Here is a 15,488-nt window from a genome sequence, read left to right on the forward strand (position 1 = left end):
ATCAATAGTCTTAATCTTTTATCCATCTAAAATAATTATTTTATCATTGATAAAAATAATAATTCTGTATGTGTTGTATTTTTCGTCTGTAAAATCAATGATTTTATGATAAATAAGATTAAATATTTTTATTTTTATAATTATAAAAAATATTAATATAATTTTTTAAGTATAAAAGTCAAAATACTAAAGAGATATAATAATAGGAATAATCTGTAGAGGACACATTCTGAAAAGTCTTTGGCTGCTTCATCAAGAAATCTCCATCTACTTTGTCTTGTATAAAACCTATCGAAGAGTGTATAATGGCTGTTATCCTCCTCATCGACGAGGGAATCCCTCTCCTTCTCGTACGAAGGAGACGACTGAGGAAGTGAATCCTGAGATCCTCGTCGTTACCTCATAATAAATCCTTCTCTTTCTCTTTTATTTCAGGTTGACCAAGCAAATTACAGTCCATCTTGCGTGATGATGAGACATTATTGGAATCTATCAGACGAGGCAAAGTAAATGGGGCCTTAGAGCATCAATCTGCTCGACTTCAGCATCCGTGAATGCACTTTATCGAGCGATTCGATGACCAAATTAGATTCAGATCGAGAACAATGGTCAACGCGTCGAATTGGATTCGTATTATTTTATGGGCCCAATTGCACGCGTGGGCTAAAACTGTCCACTGGTTTTGTTGCGCACATTTTTGTACTCACGTCGTAATCGAAAACCAGCGTGGAGAAAACCGGAACAGATAAATTTGCTTCACGTCCGCCCGGCTTCTCCGACTCTCTCTCTCTCTCTCGCGGCCGATTTCACTTCACTCGGCAGCGGTTTTGAAGAGCGTGCTTAGGTGTACGGCGCCGGCGCCGACGTCGACGTCTGGAGGTTGCATTTCTCGGCTCGACTCTGGATGTAGGCGGAGTCCGCACCGGGATCGCGATTCCCGGTGGCGAAGAGGGATCGAGATCGGGGCGCCCGCGGGCGTAATGTGGTGGGTTAAGGCGCCCGGTATGGCACTTTGGGTCCGACGCCGAAATTTCGCTTTTCTCGAGCTGGATTCCTTGTATTGTTCCTGTTCTGATTCTTTTTTGCCTGCCGATCTCGATTCCGGAGCAGGGCAGCCTTTCCGTGGCCGAAATGTCGCTTCTTGGGGTTGATTTGGGACCGGGCCTCATTTTTTGCTGCTCGAAATGAGGTCTTTTGTGAAATTAGTTGAACTATTTGATTTGGTACTGCTTGGTAATGAACTGCCTTTTCTTCTGGTTCCCACCGCCTTCTCTTCATCTTGCGTTCGCTTTTGAGAGAGAACGGAGTTATTGCATGTGATTTAGCTCTTCGGTTTGTCTCGTGGGTAACTTTATTTTCCTAGTACGATCTGATTCCACCTTTTTCCCTCGGAACTTTCTCAGCGATGGCAGCTTTTCACCTTGAGATCGTAAGCTAGCTTTTGGCTGGCTTCCGTGTCTTCGTATATGCTCGAGAAGATTCCTATGCTAGTTTTGTTACCTTCTTCTAGTGTATTTCCTATATCCTGCATTGTGATTCACATTAATGTCTTCTCTTTTCACCGTCTTCTTTTCCCCTTTTTTTTGTGTTTGTTTTCCTGCTTTTTGAATTGGTTATTTTTCTTTCTTTCGGAAAAAAGCCTCTTTTGATATTTGATGGGCTTTTCTAAAGCTATGACTCGCGGGTGACATTTTCTTCTTATATGCCTTTTGTCTGCTAAAATTGAATCGCCCCTTAAAGGAACAACTTGTCGTGCTATTTCTTTGAGGTTAAAATTATACATCGTATTGTGTTTTGATTTCATGTATTTAATGATAGTGTCTTTAATTATTAATGCCAAATCTTGGCATTCTTAGCTTGAATTTGCTTTCTTCTCAGTATCGAGGCAATGCTCAGTCTATTTTATCTCTGTTCTTCATACATGCGATCATGCTTCTATTAAGTAATCGTGATTGATGATTACTTTAGATATTGAGACAATGCAGATGGAATCATCTTTCTTTCCTTGCACAGGAGTGACGACTGGTGGGTTCTAGAGTAGGAAGAGGTGGGATATTCAGAACCCATTTCCCAGATGCATGTGAAAGATGATCAACATGTTTGACTTAAGTGCCCACATGAATGGAATCAAACAACTTGCTGAGAACCCACACAGGGATGGTATACATACATATTTGTGATGATTTCTTAGATTTGCTTTTGGTGTCAGAGCCTTCTTCTTTACCTTATAAGATGGTTCTTAAATTTTCTATCATTTTATTTCTTAGAAAGTCAGTTTTGGTACCTGTCGAATTGTTTGTTTGCTGATTTCCCAATTTACAGTGGTTAGAGGTTATTATAGCTTGGGTCTGTAGCAGATTAGGTGCCGCCAAATTTCCTTACACCTGAGATTGAATCTGACTAATTATTTAAGTACCCAGACCTGAATTTGACATGGATATCTACCTTCCTAACTGAATTCGTTTCAAATGTGTTTTTGAATGATACTTGAACAAGATTTAAGTGGGTTGGGTAGATATGGGCATCTGTAAAAACCCGATTGCTGCCATCCCTAGCTTGAGGAATGACAATGTAGGAAACCGCCGTCCAAACACCGACTAACTATCTAGTTATTTAAACAGAAACCTGGACCTGACTAGGTGCCTGCTTCCTACCCAAATTTGTTCCAAAACCGATTAAAGGGTGTTCAAACACAGCTTAAGTGGGATGATAAACCTCACATCCTGCAAAAGTGAACCCCCTGCAAATTCCTAGTTACAGAAAGTGTACAATTCACAAAGATGATGTTCACAACTTCACGTTGGTGAATGGTGATGCTCGATACAGTGTCTCCATTAAGATCAAGCAGAAAGACCTTTTATTTGGAAATTTTACTTGTACCACATTTGACTCCGTTGGCCTTTTGACGTAATTTCTTGGTATGCAAACCATATATCTGATCATTGGCTAATGCATATCTCCTTCTTTGAATGATTGTTTTTCTTCTCAACAGGCTTAGGACTATATGACATTATTTTGAACTCATTTATATCTGTTTTATATTATTATCATTTCTGTGCTAGTCTTAAGCTTATATAATATTTACGTAGCCCATCTGTGATTAACGTGGTGTAAAAATATTAGCAGATCTTATGGCTGTTGGGAATCATTCTGATATGCTGAAGAAGCGGGTAGATTCTAATGCAGTTCAGAGAGAGGGGAAACATGTAAGCACTCTCCATAGTTAAAAGTTGACCTTCTATACAGATGTGAATATCTATAGGATTGGCAGATGAACCGTACCCTCTTGTCTAATCAAAATTTCTTTACAGGTTACCTGTGAACACAGGAAAAGTCCATCAGGCAAGAAATCAAGTGGAACACCCATGAAGATGCTTATAGCAGAGGAGATGTGCAAGGAAACAGAATCTTTGCAGAAGCCACCAAGTGTTGTTGCCAGACTAATGGGGCTTGATTCTTTGCCAGTGCAGCAAGCAGTCTTGATTGATAAATGCGACATACAAGAGGGATATGAGTGCAACAGTTTGTCAGGAGCACAGAAAAGATGTCAGTGGAAGGAAGATGAATACTTTGAGAAAATGCCATGGAGCCTCCGGTCATGCACTCATGAAAAGAAAAAAAACAAGGATGTGTATGAGGCATGTCAGCAACCAGCGAGAAACAGTTTGGTTAATGACCATATTTCATGGAATGGAAAATTTGATGGGAATTTGTACCAAAGAACAACAGCATTTGTTCGACAGAAATCCACAGAAGCAGAACATCTGGCCACAGATGATAAATTTCTTAAATCTAAGGAGTTCCAAGATGCTATAGAGGTTCTGAGTTCAAACAGAGATTTATTCCTTAGGTTTCTCGATGAACCAAAACAAATCTGTCAGTTCCACAATGTACCTCCACCTCAGAAAAAGTGCATAACTGTCTTGAAACCTTCAAATGTTACCAGGACAAAAGGTGACAAAGTCATGGAAAATCAATCTTATGAAGTTTCAGATGAAAATGTAGGAAAAACAAATAAACATTATAGGAGCTCTAGTTTTTCTTGGTCTCAGGGAAAACCTCAGATGTTATCTCAACCAACAAGGATAGTAGTTTTAAAGCCTAGCCCTTTAAGAGCTCATCATATTAAGACAACACTGGCTTCACCAATTTCTTCACCAGAGCCGTCGGATGCAGAAGGTACCTGTGAAGCATTGCAAACAGATGAAGTAGTAGGATCAAGAGAAATAGCCAAGGAGATTACTCGATGTATGAGAGAGAGTTTTAGTAGTGACAGAACAGATGAATCTTTGTTGTCCTCATTGTTATCAAAGAGGTACTTTCAGGATGAGAGATCATTCAATAGGTCAGGAAGTGAGGACACAGTACAGGAGGCTGTCAGTTTTAGTGAGAGAAAGGTAGTTTCACCGACATCACTGCATTCTTGTGATTACCCTAATGTAGTTTGCAGTCCTTACTCAATCTCATCCTTCAGTCCGGCATCTCATTCTCCTGAATCAGCGGTCATGAGAGAAGCTAAGAAACGGCTTTCAGAGAGGTTGTCGCTTGTAACATCAACTGAAAATAGCCATGAACAATTACAAGAAGGGAGGAACTCAAATTCATTGGGGGAGATGCTTGCCATATCTGAGGTAAAGAATATAAAGGAACTCACTTTTTCAGGTAGGAGGTTGTCCAATGAAAAATTTGACATGGAAGTACCCTCAGTGTCCTTGTCGGTAGATCAAACAAAGGATGAATATTATGATCCAAATTTTCCTAGGAATTTGTCTAGCTCAAACTCCATCGCAATTTCTTCACCAGTTTCTGAAACCATTGAGTTGAATGTAGGGGCTTCTAGTTCTTTGGTTAGTGCACAATGTATTCAGGAGGAGGTTCCAAAATTAAAAGGTGGGAAATCATCTTTCAAGGTTAAACTATCAAGCTTGTTCTTTTCTAGAAACAGGAAACAAAACAGGCAGAAGCTGGATCCACCTCCCTTAGCAGTATCTGATGATAGAACACAACCTGGCATCACCAAGGCTGGTGATAAAGAAGTTCTATCGCAATCTGCCAATGATATTTTCTCAGCAGAAAGTAATCTAGTTAGTCCTACTAAAATATCTGCCAATGCTTACTCTTCATCATTGGTATATGATGGATCAGATTGGGTAACTCCTTATGTTAAGGTATTTTCTGTAGAGCTTCTCTTTTTGTTATTTATAATTTTTTTGTTTGTTGTGAGCAACTTTTTGTTCTAATTCTTTAAAGCTTCCCCTTTGTTGTTACAAATTTTTTTTGTTTGTTATAATGTATACTCTAATTATAGAGGCATTAAATTAGTGAGTCACACTATATAACTTCGAGAAAGGATGATTCAAAGTAAAATAGGATACAATATAAGCACTTTGGACTTTGGAGATTGAATTTGGTTTTATGCCCGAAAAATCAAGCATAAATATTTTTTTATTTATATATAAAATTAATGAAAAAATGTAGCACAAAGAAGAAAGATTTGCATATGATTTTTAATGGCATAAAAAATTTATGATAGTTTTTTTTAAAATTTGTTATGGTATATTCTAGAAAATAATGAAGAATCTAATAGTCGTAAGCGAGTTCCTTGTAACCATAGAATCACATCAAGGATCAGCCTAAAACCCTTTATCTTTTCATATCAGCAAATAATTACTGGTCATATACAGAATATAACTCCATGATATTATTATTTGCTGATGATATTGTTTTGCTAATGAAAGTTAAAACAAGATTACTTGTCAACTTGAGTTAGAAAACAAATATTAGTTACCAAAATTTTAGGATAAATAGAACTAAGACTGGATTTATGAAATGTAGTTTTTAAAAATACTAAGAAAAGAAATAATGATATGATTGAGAGGATAGATAAAAGTTCATCTGTAAGTAAAACTTTTAGGTATCATTGATTTATTATGCAACAAAAAATATATAAGGCATTGTTCATAAAGTAAAAGTTAAATGGTTAAAGTGGAAAATAGTGTTGGTGGTATTGTCATCAACATTTTCCCCTTAGATTAAAAATAATAATAATGAGATTGTTCTATAGGAGAGTCATGCTTTAGAGATTAAAGTGCTGGATGGTTAAGAAACATTATGCACAAAACTCAACATAATAGAAGGTTGAGGTGGATATGTGGTATTATTAGAAAACATATGATAAAAAAGAAATAATTTGAGGTCAATCAGGTATTGCTTAGATAAAGGTAAGATAAGATAAAAATGTATCCAATGGCATGTACCTGTTAAAGAAAAACCTATGATTCTTTGATTAGATAGTGCGAGTTGATTAGGATCAGTGATATGGTACATGGAGATCTAAGAAGCATTTACTGCAAAGAATAAAAAGAGATTTGAATTCTCTTGACTTAAGATATTGTATTAGACATCTCGATGACAGGAAAAGATCTATGTAGTCGATTCCATATAATTAGGACATTATGCCTGTTTGTTGTTGTTTCATTTTGTGATGAATAAGCAATCTCTGTAATCCAATTTCATAGTGAAATTATATAGTTAATATTCTTCCAATTATTCTGTTGACTCTCTCGTTCATTATTATAGTGTCAAACCCGAATGCACTTTAACAATCAAATCTGAAGAATATTCTTAATTCCTGTGCCCCAAATATCTTTTTGTTCTGAAAGCTGCCACAAGCATGTGTTCTGTTGTTTAATTATTCATACACAGTATTTAAATTGCTATTTGCAAACTTGCAGGATGGTCAATTCCTTGAGAAATCCAGTGCATTTGGGAACTTCAGTCAACCCTGTCCCCCATCAGGTCTAGAAGCACCATTTATTGGTGATGTCAACAACAGACTGTTGCAAACCATTGAAAACTCCATTGTTGGACATCAACGTGAGTTGTGAGTTGTCATCGTACATAGTCCTACAAATATACCAAGTTCCAAGCAGTTATGTCTTTTCTTTTCTTTTCTTTCAGAAGCTCTTTCTAGGTCTTCACCAATCGAGTCAGTTGCTCGTTCTATATCAAAAGAATTTTCATATTTGGACACGGCATCAAATCCCCTAAGATATTCCATAGTTTTGTCGAAGGCTGATGAAGAATATGAGCAATATGTCTTTGTTGAAAAGTTGATTGCATCTGCTGGATTGGACTGCAAAAAGTCCAGTGTGAACTTCACAGGATGGCATTCACTAGAGAGCCCTTTGAATCCCATGTTGCTGGAGCTGCACATGAATGGTGAGGAGGCTAAATTCAGAAAAAGGGGATCAAACAAGAGGCTCCTATTTGATTCCATCAATGCAGCGTTGTTAAATATAAGCCAGAAAGAGACACTGGCCTCATATCCATGGTCTCAAGCATGTGACAGAAATAAAGATGATAGTCTGAGTGGTCCATTGGCTGAAGAAGTGTGGGGAACCATAAAAAGCTGGTTTTCTGGTCACAGTTATGTGACAGGTGAATTTAACTACAGCAGCAATTCAGTAGACTGGTTGGTTAAGAAAGAGATGACAGGCGGGCAATGGGTTGAATCCATGTGGTCGGAAATGTATGACTTCAGCAAGGAAGTTGGTGTGGTACTATTGGAGGAGTTAGTCGAGGAAGCATTGTTAGAATTATGATGCACTCATTCTTCTTATGTCATTTACCTTGTTACGACACAATTTGTCATTCAGGTGGCCCTAAGAATGCAGATTACTATATACATGTGTTACTGTAAAAAATGTTTATACTGTAATCTTCCTGTGATTGATGATCCTCAACACTGAGACCATCCTGCGAGATTCACCGGTTGAGATAACAACTGGATCGGATAACAGTGTGAATCTATTCTGATGATTATTCACTTCCAGTAAGCCAAAATTCCTACTGCTCTGTATGCGGTTTCGACTTCTGGGGAAACAGGTAGACTTCAATTCAGTGATGATCTGTCGTTATGAATATGGCAGCTAATATGTCTTTTTCCCTGTCAGTATTTGAGAGCTTTTGTATTGTGCCCCATATGAGGCAATATTAATATGTAATTTTTACTGAAATGGGGAGAGGAATGAGGAAACTATTGCAATATTGAAATCATTGGCATACTATGTCATATATATTCAAGTGAAATTACTGCTCTTGCTTTAGATTTCAAACCCAATGGGGAAGTTTCCATTCCAGAAGCTGTCATAGAGCTTATTATATTTCAACTTACAGAGAAAAGAATTCTGAACTGTGGCATTCCAAACTGACATTTATAGTTCATCAAGTTGCAGTTCCAAAGGTCAGAGGATTACAATGCAGCATTGCCAGCATGCAGATCATGATAACAGGACAAACAATTGTTAGGTACACCAGTTCTCATTCTCTGTTCATTTTCCATAGAAGAACAATATGAGTTTGAACTGTTTCAGAGCACTTGCCATTTTCCTATTTCATTTTTATTTAAAAAATGTAGTCTTTATTTGTATTATTGTGTTTTTGGATGATTTCTCGACAAAAACTCCATATTTTTTATTTGGATAAGCTCTCTTTTTCCATTTCCATGTTTCAAATTGAAATCATCTATTTTGTTTTTTTAAATATTCTTTTAATTTTTTATTAAACTATTAGAAGGATATATTCATCATTTATATGGGCATATAGGTTTTTGCTATTTTTTTGATCGATTTGAAATCGAACCAACGTTATTAGTTCTTGTTCTAACTCTTAGATATTGGAATCGGAATCGAATCGAATCATCGATATCAAATGATCTGATCTCGATTCAAATCGAATTGAAGTCGGAGTTAATCTTAATAACTGTAAAGGATATTTTTATCATTATAAAAAATTTAAAACTCTAGGCATTTTAAAAATAACAAGTTTGATCTCGAAAAATAAAATAAAATAAACTAAATTTATTTTTTGTAAAAAAAAGCACCTATTTTTTTTTCCAAGTTCAAAAAACCAAATTTATGGATAATAACTGGTTGCTAATTGAAGTGGCACATGAGTAGGACTTAAATATTATATTGAAATTTATAGAACAAATACGTTTGTTTTTTAATATTAAAATAATAAATATATAAAAGCTCTTATCATTTAGATTTTATAATTCACGGAAATAGCCGAACAAATTAGGCCGCTAAACGATGCCTACTTAAACTGTGACCGATCCGAATCCGAACCCGAACCCGCTAAACGATGCCTACTTAAACTGTGACCGATCCGAACCCGAACAAAAGAAGCACATCTTCGAGTTGAGCCCGATAGCCACTCCCCTCCCCCTCTCCCTCCCTCTCTCTCCGATGGCGGCGGTGCGAAGCGCGATTCTGAGACACTTGAGGCTGCGGGTGGTCTCATCGGCGCCGCAGGTGTCCTCTCCCTTCGCTAGCCTCCTTCGTTGCGGCTTCTCTGACGAGGTGAAGGGCTCCTTCCTCGATAAATCTGAGGTCGCTGATCGGATCATCACCGTCGTCAAGAACTTCCAGAAGGTCGATCCCTCCAAGGTACTTGACTACTTTCAGAACTGATCAAATCGATCTGACCTTTTTGGTTTCAATTCCTGCTGGACCCGAATTGCTCAGTGCAAACTAGGTTTTTTTGTGGGTTTGGGTTTTCCTGGGATGAGAGGATGGGGATAATCTTTACACTAGCGGGAGTATGCGTAAGCATGTAGGATAACCAAATGTTGTCGATCAGGTTGCGTTGCTACATAAGATGCAAAACTGCTATGATACATCGTAAAATGTATGAGCATTATCTACTTAAGAACCAAAATAACTTTTGTGTGTTAGTTCTTATGTGATATTGCAATTCATATATCTGATCGAAGTTCCTGAGGGCCAGTTTTACCTGCAGAAGCTTTATTAGACTATATTCTTAAGCATAGAAAAGTTAGGGCTATCAACCATTTTTGTTTGTTTAAGTCCACTTTTATTGACATAGTCATATTATGATTTCTTTGATTCATTATTGACATAGTCACATTATGAGATATAATGTGCACTCTAACTGGTTTTGTTCCACAGCATATTGTTTCTTAGAACATTTTGTCTTCAACAGTGAGGTTGTAGTGTAGAAGTAGCATCATAATGTTTGTTGTAGTATCAATGAGGTCTTCTTGTTGGATTTTTGGCATGCTTAATAGCAAGCCATTCTTCAGAAATTCTACCTTGGTGATACATGTACGTTTTGAACCTGTTTTTGCTACTTTATGTAACATGATAATTGCTAAAAACATCGGAGTTGTCAATTTGAACTTTACGTGTCGGAACCATGTTACAGGGTTACTTTTTGGGTAATTTACATGCAACCAGCCAACTGTTACTTTATTTTTAGTGAGTCTCTTAGGTTTTGTATCAAATATGCACGATGACTACACTAAGGGTGTGTTTGACTATAAATGGTAGTGTGTGTCGGCCTTGCCCCACAAAATTTAAGTTCTAAGCATTGTAAGAAGCGAGAGTCCAATTCCTGTTGTTTGATTCAAGGCATAGTTCTCAAGATTAATATTAATATTAGGATCGGCTAGGTTCGATACATATCTTAGGTTTGTTGGACAATCCAACCCGATCAGTGACGCAGAGGTACATCTATACTTTTTATGTTTGTTAGGCAATACTCAATAATTTGGGAGGTGGCGTTTGAAAAAATAGGGAAATAGATTTTGAAAGAAGAAGGCATTATTTTTACTTATCAGTTCACGAAATCAATTTTGGATCCCCTTTGTTCGAATTGGAATGTTCACTTCCTTGGTTGCTTCCTTCAACCAAACTAAGTTCACCAGTTCCCTGCCCTTAGTTTCATTTGCTGTAACCATGAGTGAAGTTTGTCAAATGAATCTCATTAGGAAGAGTGAAATGGACCACATGAAATACCAGGATGGACATTTTGCGAACTCTGTTAGGATCTATAATACCTACAAGTATTTTGGCTTTTTTTTATAGCTTTTGAATAGGGAAACTTATACTGTTCATATTAGAGAATCTTCCGGGCTAGAGAAGGTATGTATTTTCCCGAAATAGTGTTTAAGGATATTTTCTGAAGACACCTCCAAAGTTAGGTTTTAAGATGCATACTTTCCTGTCACTTCATTTGACAACTAATAGTTTGCTCATCTGGCATTGGCTGCAAAAGGCGGAAGTAACATTCTGATACTTATTAATTCCAAGTTTTTGTTTCCCAGCCGAGGTCATAAAATTGGATACTATGCAAAAGTCCTACACTAAAGGGTTCATCATTTATATTATGGTAATCGCAGGTCACATCAAATGCTCATTTCCAGAAGGATCTAGGTCTTGACAGTTTAGACACCGTGGAGGTTGTCATGGCTCTTGAAGAAGAATTTGGGTTTGAAATCCCCGACAGTGAAGCAGACAAGATTGACTGCATAAAAGTTGCCGTTGACTTCATCGCCTCGCATCCCCAGGCAAAATGAGCATTCGTATTGTTTCCATTTGTCAGGAGAAAAAAAAAGCAACTAGTCTATTTTGATCAAATAACAAGTTTAAGCTGTTGTATCAGAACCATCGTCTTTCTTTGATGGTTTGGTTCAAGCAATTTGCTTTGTGGATATCAAATGCTCTTTCGTCTAACTTGAGTTGTTTTGAAGTTAATAAACATTTTAGGCATTTAGTTGGTTATGTTTTTCATTGTCTTTCGAGGATGTGAGCTATTTGGTACTCCGATATGAGCTTTGTATGAGCATATTTGCTCGTATTTTTCTCATCGTGCATCCCTATTTTGGCCCTTTGAAAAGATGGATAGTCTATCAAACAAATACTCCAAATATAGGTTGCCGGTTGCCTTTCATAAGTGCTGTATTCATCTGTTGTAGTTGGGTTTTTCCTTTTTTTCTTTTTGGCACTTCACAGATTACATAAATGCTACAGGTCCAGTACAAACTGAATATATATGTATTGGAAATGAGGGAAGCATGGAGGGGGGAAATAGGAGAGAGAGAGAGAGTGGCTAACACCATAGGTTGGCAAAGAGAAATCTTGTCCCACTACTAATTCCATAAGGAGACATAAAGATATCAAATTATTATAGAGTCAAATAACTAAATAAGCCCGTCTAGCTCAGTTGGTAGAGCGCAAGGCTCTTAACCTTGTGGTCGTGGGTTCGAGCCCCACGGTGGGCGATTAAATATTTTTTTTAATACCATCAATGTCAACCGCAGTTCCGAATAAGACTAATTGATTTCAGATTGCTTGGATGTGGTGTAGGCAAAGATTTTCATTGAAAAAGGATTAGAATTTAGAATTGATAGACATTAAGATAATGATTAAGAATAAATATCATTTACTTACAAGAGAGATTTTATTCGATTTCGATATAAGACTAGGTTAATATTTGAAAGTAATAAGAGGTACCTATTTGTTGTGAAATATGAAACAAACGATGGATTAGGAGATTACTCGGAAGTGGCATAGATGTGATGAAACGCAAGTAAAGATTCTCACTTAGGGACTATAATTGTTATACATTATGATAATAATTAAGAATAAATATTATTTTCTTATAAGAGATTAAGTGTCAAAATGAGACTAAGTTGATATTCGAAAGTAATACGAGATACTTAGATATCACGAAATGCGATCGATGGGTTAGAAGATTGCTCAAAAGATAGCATTGATGTGATGAAACACAAGTAAAGATTCTCACTCAGGGACTATAATTGTTATACATTATGACAGTAATTAAAAATAAATATTATCTTTTTATAAGAGATTAAGTGTCAGGATGAGACTAAGTTGATATTCAAAAGTAATACGAGATACTTAGATATCATGAAATGCGATTGATCGGTTAGAAGATTGCTCAAAAGGTAGCATTGATGTGATGAAACGCAAGTAAAGATTCTCACTCAGGGACTATAATTATTATACACTATGACAGTAATTAAAAATAAATATTATCTTCTTATAAGAGATTAAGTGTCAGGATGAGGCTAAGTTAATATTCGAAAGTAATACGAGATACTTAGATATTATGAAATGCGATCGATGGGTTAGAAGATTGCTCAAAAGTGGTGCGGATGTGATACAAAACAGGGTTCTCACTCTCACAAAAGCGACTAAAATTGATAGACATTATGATAATAATTAAATATAAATATTATTCAGAGAAGAATCTAAAAAAAATTGATAGTACCATATTTAAAATTTGATATACCAACAAAGTTAAACATAAAAAAGTGTAGAAATTATTGTATATAAAGATCTTAATGACAATATTGTAGAGGTGAAATGATTTAGAGATGATATCATAGTTTTAAAATTGAACTTAGAAATATAGGTTTTTGAATATTATAAGTACTTACGCCCCTCGAGTTATACTAGATTATCAAACAAAAAATGAATTTTGAGAGAACCTAGATAATATCATTCATCGGATATCTAGAACTAAAAGACATATAATTGGTCATGATTTTATATTTTGTAAAATCATGATTTTATATTTTGTAACTTTGTATCATCTCATTATTGTTAATATTTATTTCAAGAAAAAAATATTTAATAACTTATAAGAGTGATCACCTGATTATGTTTTTTGTGCTTATTAGAAAGTTTAATAAAATTATAGGCAAGAATTGTAAAATTATACCAGATAAAAGCTTAACAAATCAATATGGTATTATATATTTATTATAAAAAATAAAAATTGATAATAAATAATTTTACGAAGATTAAATCATAAAATTTTAAAGATAATAATGTAAAATATTTTAAGAATATGATGAAAAATGAGACGACTTAAAACTTAGATAGGGATAATATTAATATCACTTAGACTATAATAGTTAATAAGATTAAAATTTTAGTAAAGAAGATTTTTTTAAAAAAATAAAGGTAATATTACCCCTATACCTAGACCCTATTAGAGTAACGATGCTAATAGAATCCAAATATAAGGGCTAATATATAATTAGCTCGTTTTATTCAAGGGTCGTGGTGGTGTGAGGTAGTTCACAATGTACTTACTACCAAAAGATCTTGCTCTAAAGATAGATAAAAAATAAAAATGAGAAAAATTTTAAAAGATACAAAATCTTAAAAATACTAAAAGAGTTATTAGTAAGATAATATATAAGGCTTATGATAATTTTTATAACAATGTTATATAGTAAGGATGAGAAAATAAAATATTAAATTAGTAGATCCAAAAAAAGAAAGCACAAAGATTTAGATAATTTATATATATATTAAAGATGAAAATGAAAGAATACTTATTAATGATAACAAAATTAAGAAAAGACGATTAAATTATTTTTATGAATTATTTAATAAAAATTCCACAAGTAATTTTGCTTTAACTATAAATAATGATGATAGATCTAATAATTATATATTTGTTCATAAGATTAGAGATAGTGAGGTAAAAGAAGCCTTAAGAAAGATGAAAATAGGTAAAAGTATGAAATATGATGATATCGCTATTAAGATCTGAAAAAGTTTAAAAGACCAAGGAATAACTTGGTTAACTAATTTATTTAATAATATTTTAAAATTTAAAAACATGTTTATTGAAGAGAAGAAGAGCTATTTTTAATGCTAACTTATAAGAATAAAAATAACATCTAAAATTATTTTAGTTATAGAGGAATTAAAATCATAAGTCATACTTTAGAGGAGAATAATCGAACTTAGGATAAGATTTAAAATAAATATATCCCAAAATCAATTTAGTTTTATACATAAAAAACAAGATATTTATTAATTAAAATATTAATAAAAAATATAAAGAGAATAATATATATATACAATTCTTATTGATTTTAAAAAAGACATATAATAGAGTTTCTAGAGATTTACTATTGTGAGTTTTAAAAAAGAAAGATATATCAACCAACTTCATTGATTTATAAAAAATATATATGATAATATAGTTATTAGAATTAAAACTATAAGGAGTTTGCTCGATAAGGTTTCTATTAAAACTTAGTAATCATTCGATATTTATTATTTGCTAATAATATTATGTTGTTGATGAGAGTTTAAATAAAAATAATTATAAACGAGAGTTGTTGCAACAATCCTTAAAAACTAGAGGTTTTAAATTAAGTAAAATTAAAATTAAATTTATGACGATAGCAAAACCATAAATAGATAAAAGTATATAATTAGGTTAGATGAACAACAAGTTTGTAAAAGTTTTAAGTTTCTTGAATCAATTATTCAATAAGATAGAGAGTAATGAAAATATTATTTATAGAATAAAAAGAAGATAGGTTAAAATGATGAATAGCATAAAAAGTTGTGTGATCATCAGGTTAAACCAACAATGATTTATGGATCTTAATGTTTGATAACTAAGAAACAATATATACAAAAAAAATCCATATTTTTGAGATGAAAATATTGAAACAAATATAAGAAGTTAGTATAAAGATAAAAACAAATATTTTATTTATTCATGCACATGTAGATGTTACCTTTAATAAAGGAGTATCATTTAAGATGATATGAATATATATATATTTAAAAGATCTAAAAAGATTTTAATAGAAACTATAAATGTATGCAACAATTAAAAGAGGT

At 34.2% G+C, this 15,488-nt stretch overlaps 2 protein-coding genes and 1 non-coding gene across 8 annotated transcripts; all 3 read left to right on the forward strand.

Moving 5' to 3' along the window:
- The first annotated feature begins 744 nt into the window (after window positions 1–744).
- Window positions 745–8,117, forward strand: LOC135585655 (uncharacterized). Of its 6 annotated transcripts, XM_065137149.1 has the most exons (7): window positions 745–1,002; window positions 1,111–1,189; window positions 2,014–2,160; window positions 3,124–3,206; window positions 3,312–5,168; window positions 6,735–6,876; window positions 6,961–8,117. In XM_065137149.1, the coding sequence occupies exons 3-7, from the start codon at window positions 2,088–2,090 to the stop codon at window positions 7,602–7,604; spliced, it is 2,799 nt and encodes a 932-aa protein (XP_064993221.1). In that variant the 5' UTR covers window positions 745–1,002; window positions 1,111–1,189; window positions 2,014–2,087; the 3' UTR covers window positions 7,605–8,117. The 6 variants fall into 6 exon arrangements, with proteins under 6 accessions (XP_064993221.1, XP_064993219.1, XP_064993223.1 ...); XM_065137147.1 differs by lacking the exon at window positions 1,111–1,189; XM_065137151.1 differs by lacking the exon at window positions 1,111–1,189 and having other exon boundaries at window positions 3,127–3,206.
- Window positions 8,118–9,189: 1,072 nt separating this feature from the next.
- LOC103988761 (acyl carrier protein 2, mitochondrial) lies at window positions 9,190–11,597 on the forward strand. The gene is made up of 2 exons (XM_009407396.3): window positions 9,190–9,452; window positions 11,207–11,597. The coding sequence occupies exons 1-2, from the start codon at window positions 9,252–9,254 to the stop codon at window positions 11,381–11,383; spliced, it is 378 nt and encodes a 125-aa protein (XP_009405671.2). The 5' UTR covers window positions 9,190–9,251; the 3' UTR covers window positions 11,384–11,597.
- Window positions 11,598–12,015: 418 nt separating this feature from the next.
- On the forward strand, window positions 12,016–12,088 carry TRNAK-CUU (transfer RNA lysine (anticodon CUU)). Its single transcript has one exon. It is a non-coding gene; the product is annotated as a tRNA-Lys (tRNA).
- Window positions 12,089–15,488: the final 3,400 nt, after the last annotated feature.

Source organism: Musa acuminata, chromosome BXJ3-1 (genome assembly GCF_036884655.1).
Source record: "Musa acuminata AAA Group cultivar baxijiao chromosome BXJ3-1, Cavendish_Baxijiao_AAA, whole genome shotgun sequence".
NCBI lineage: Eukaryota > Viridiplantae > Streptophyta > Magnoliopsida > Zingiberales > Musaceae > Musa > Musa acuminata.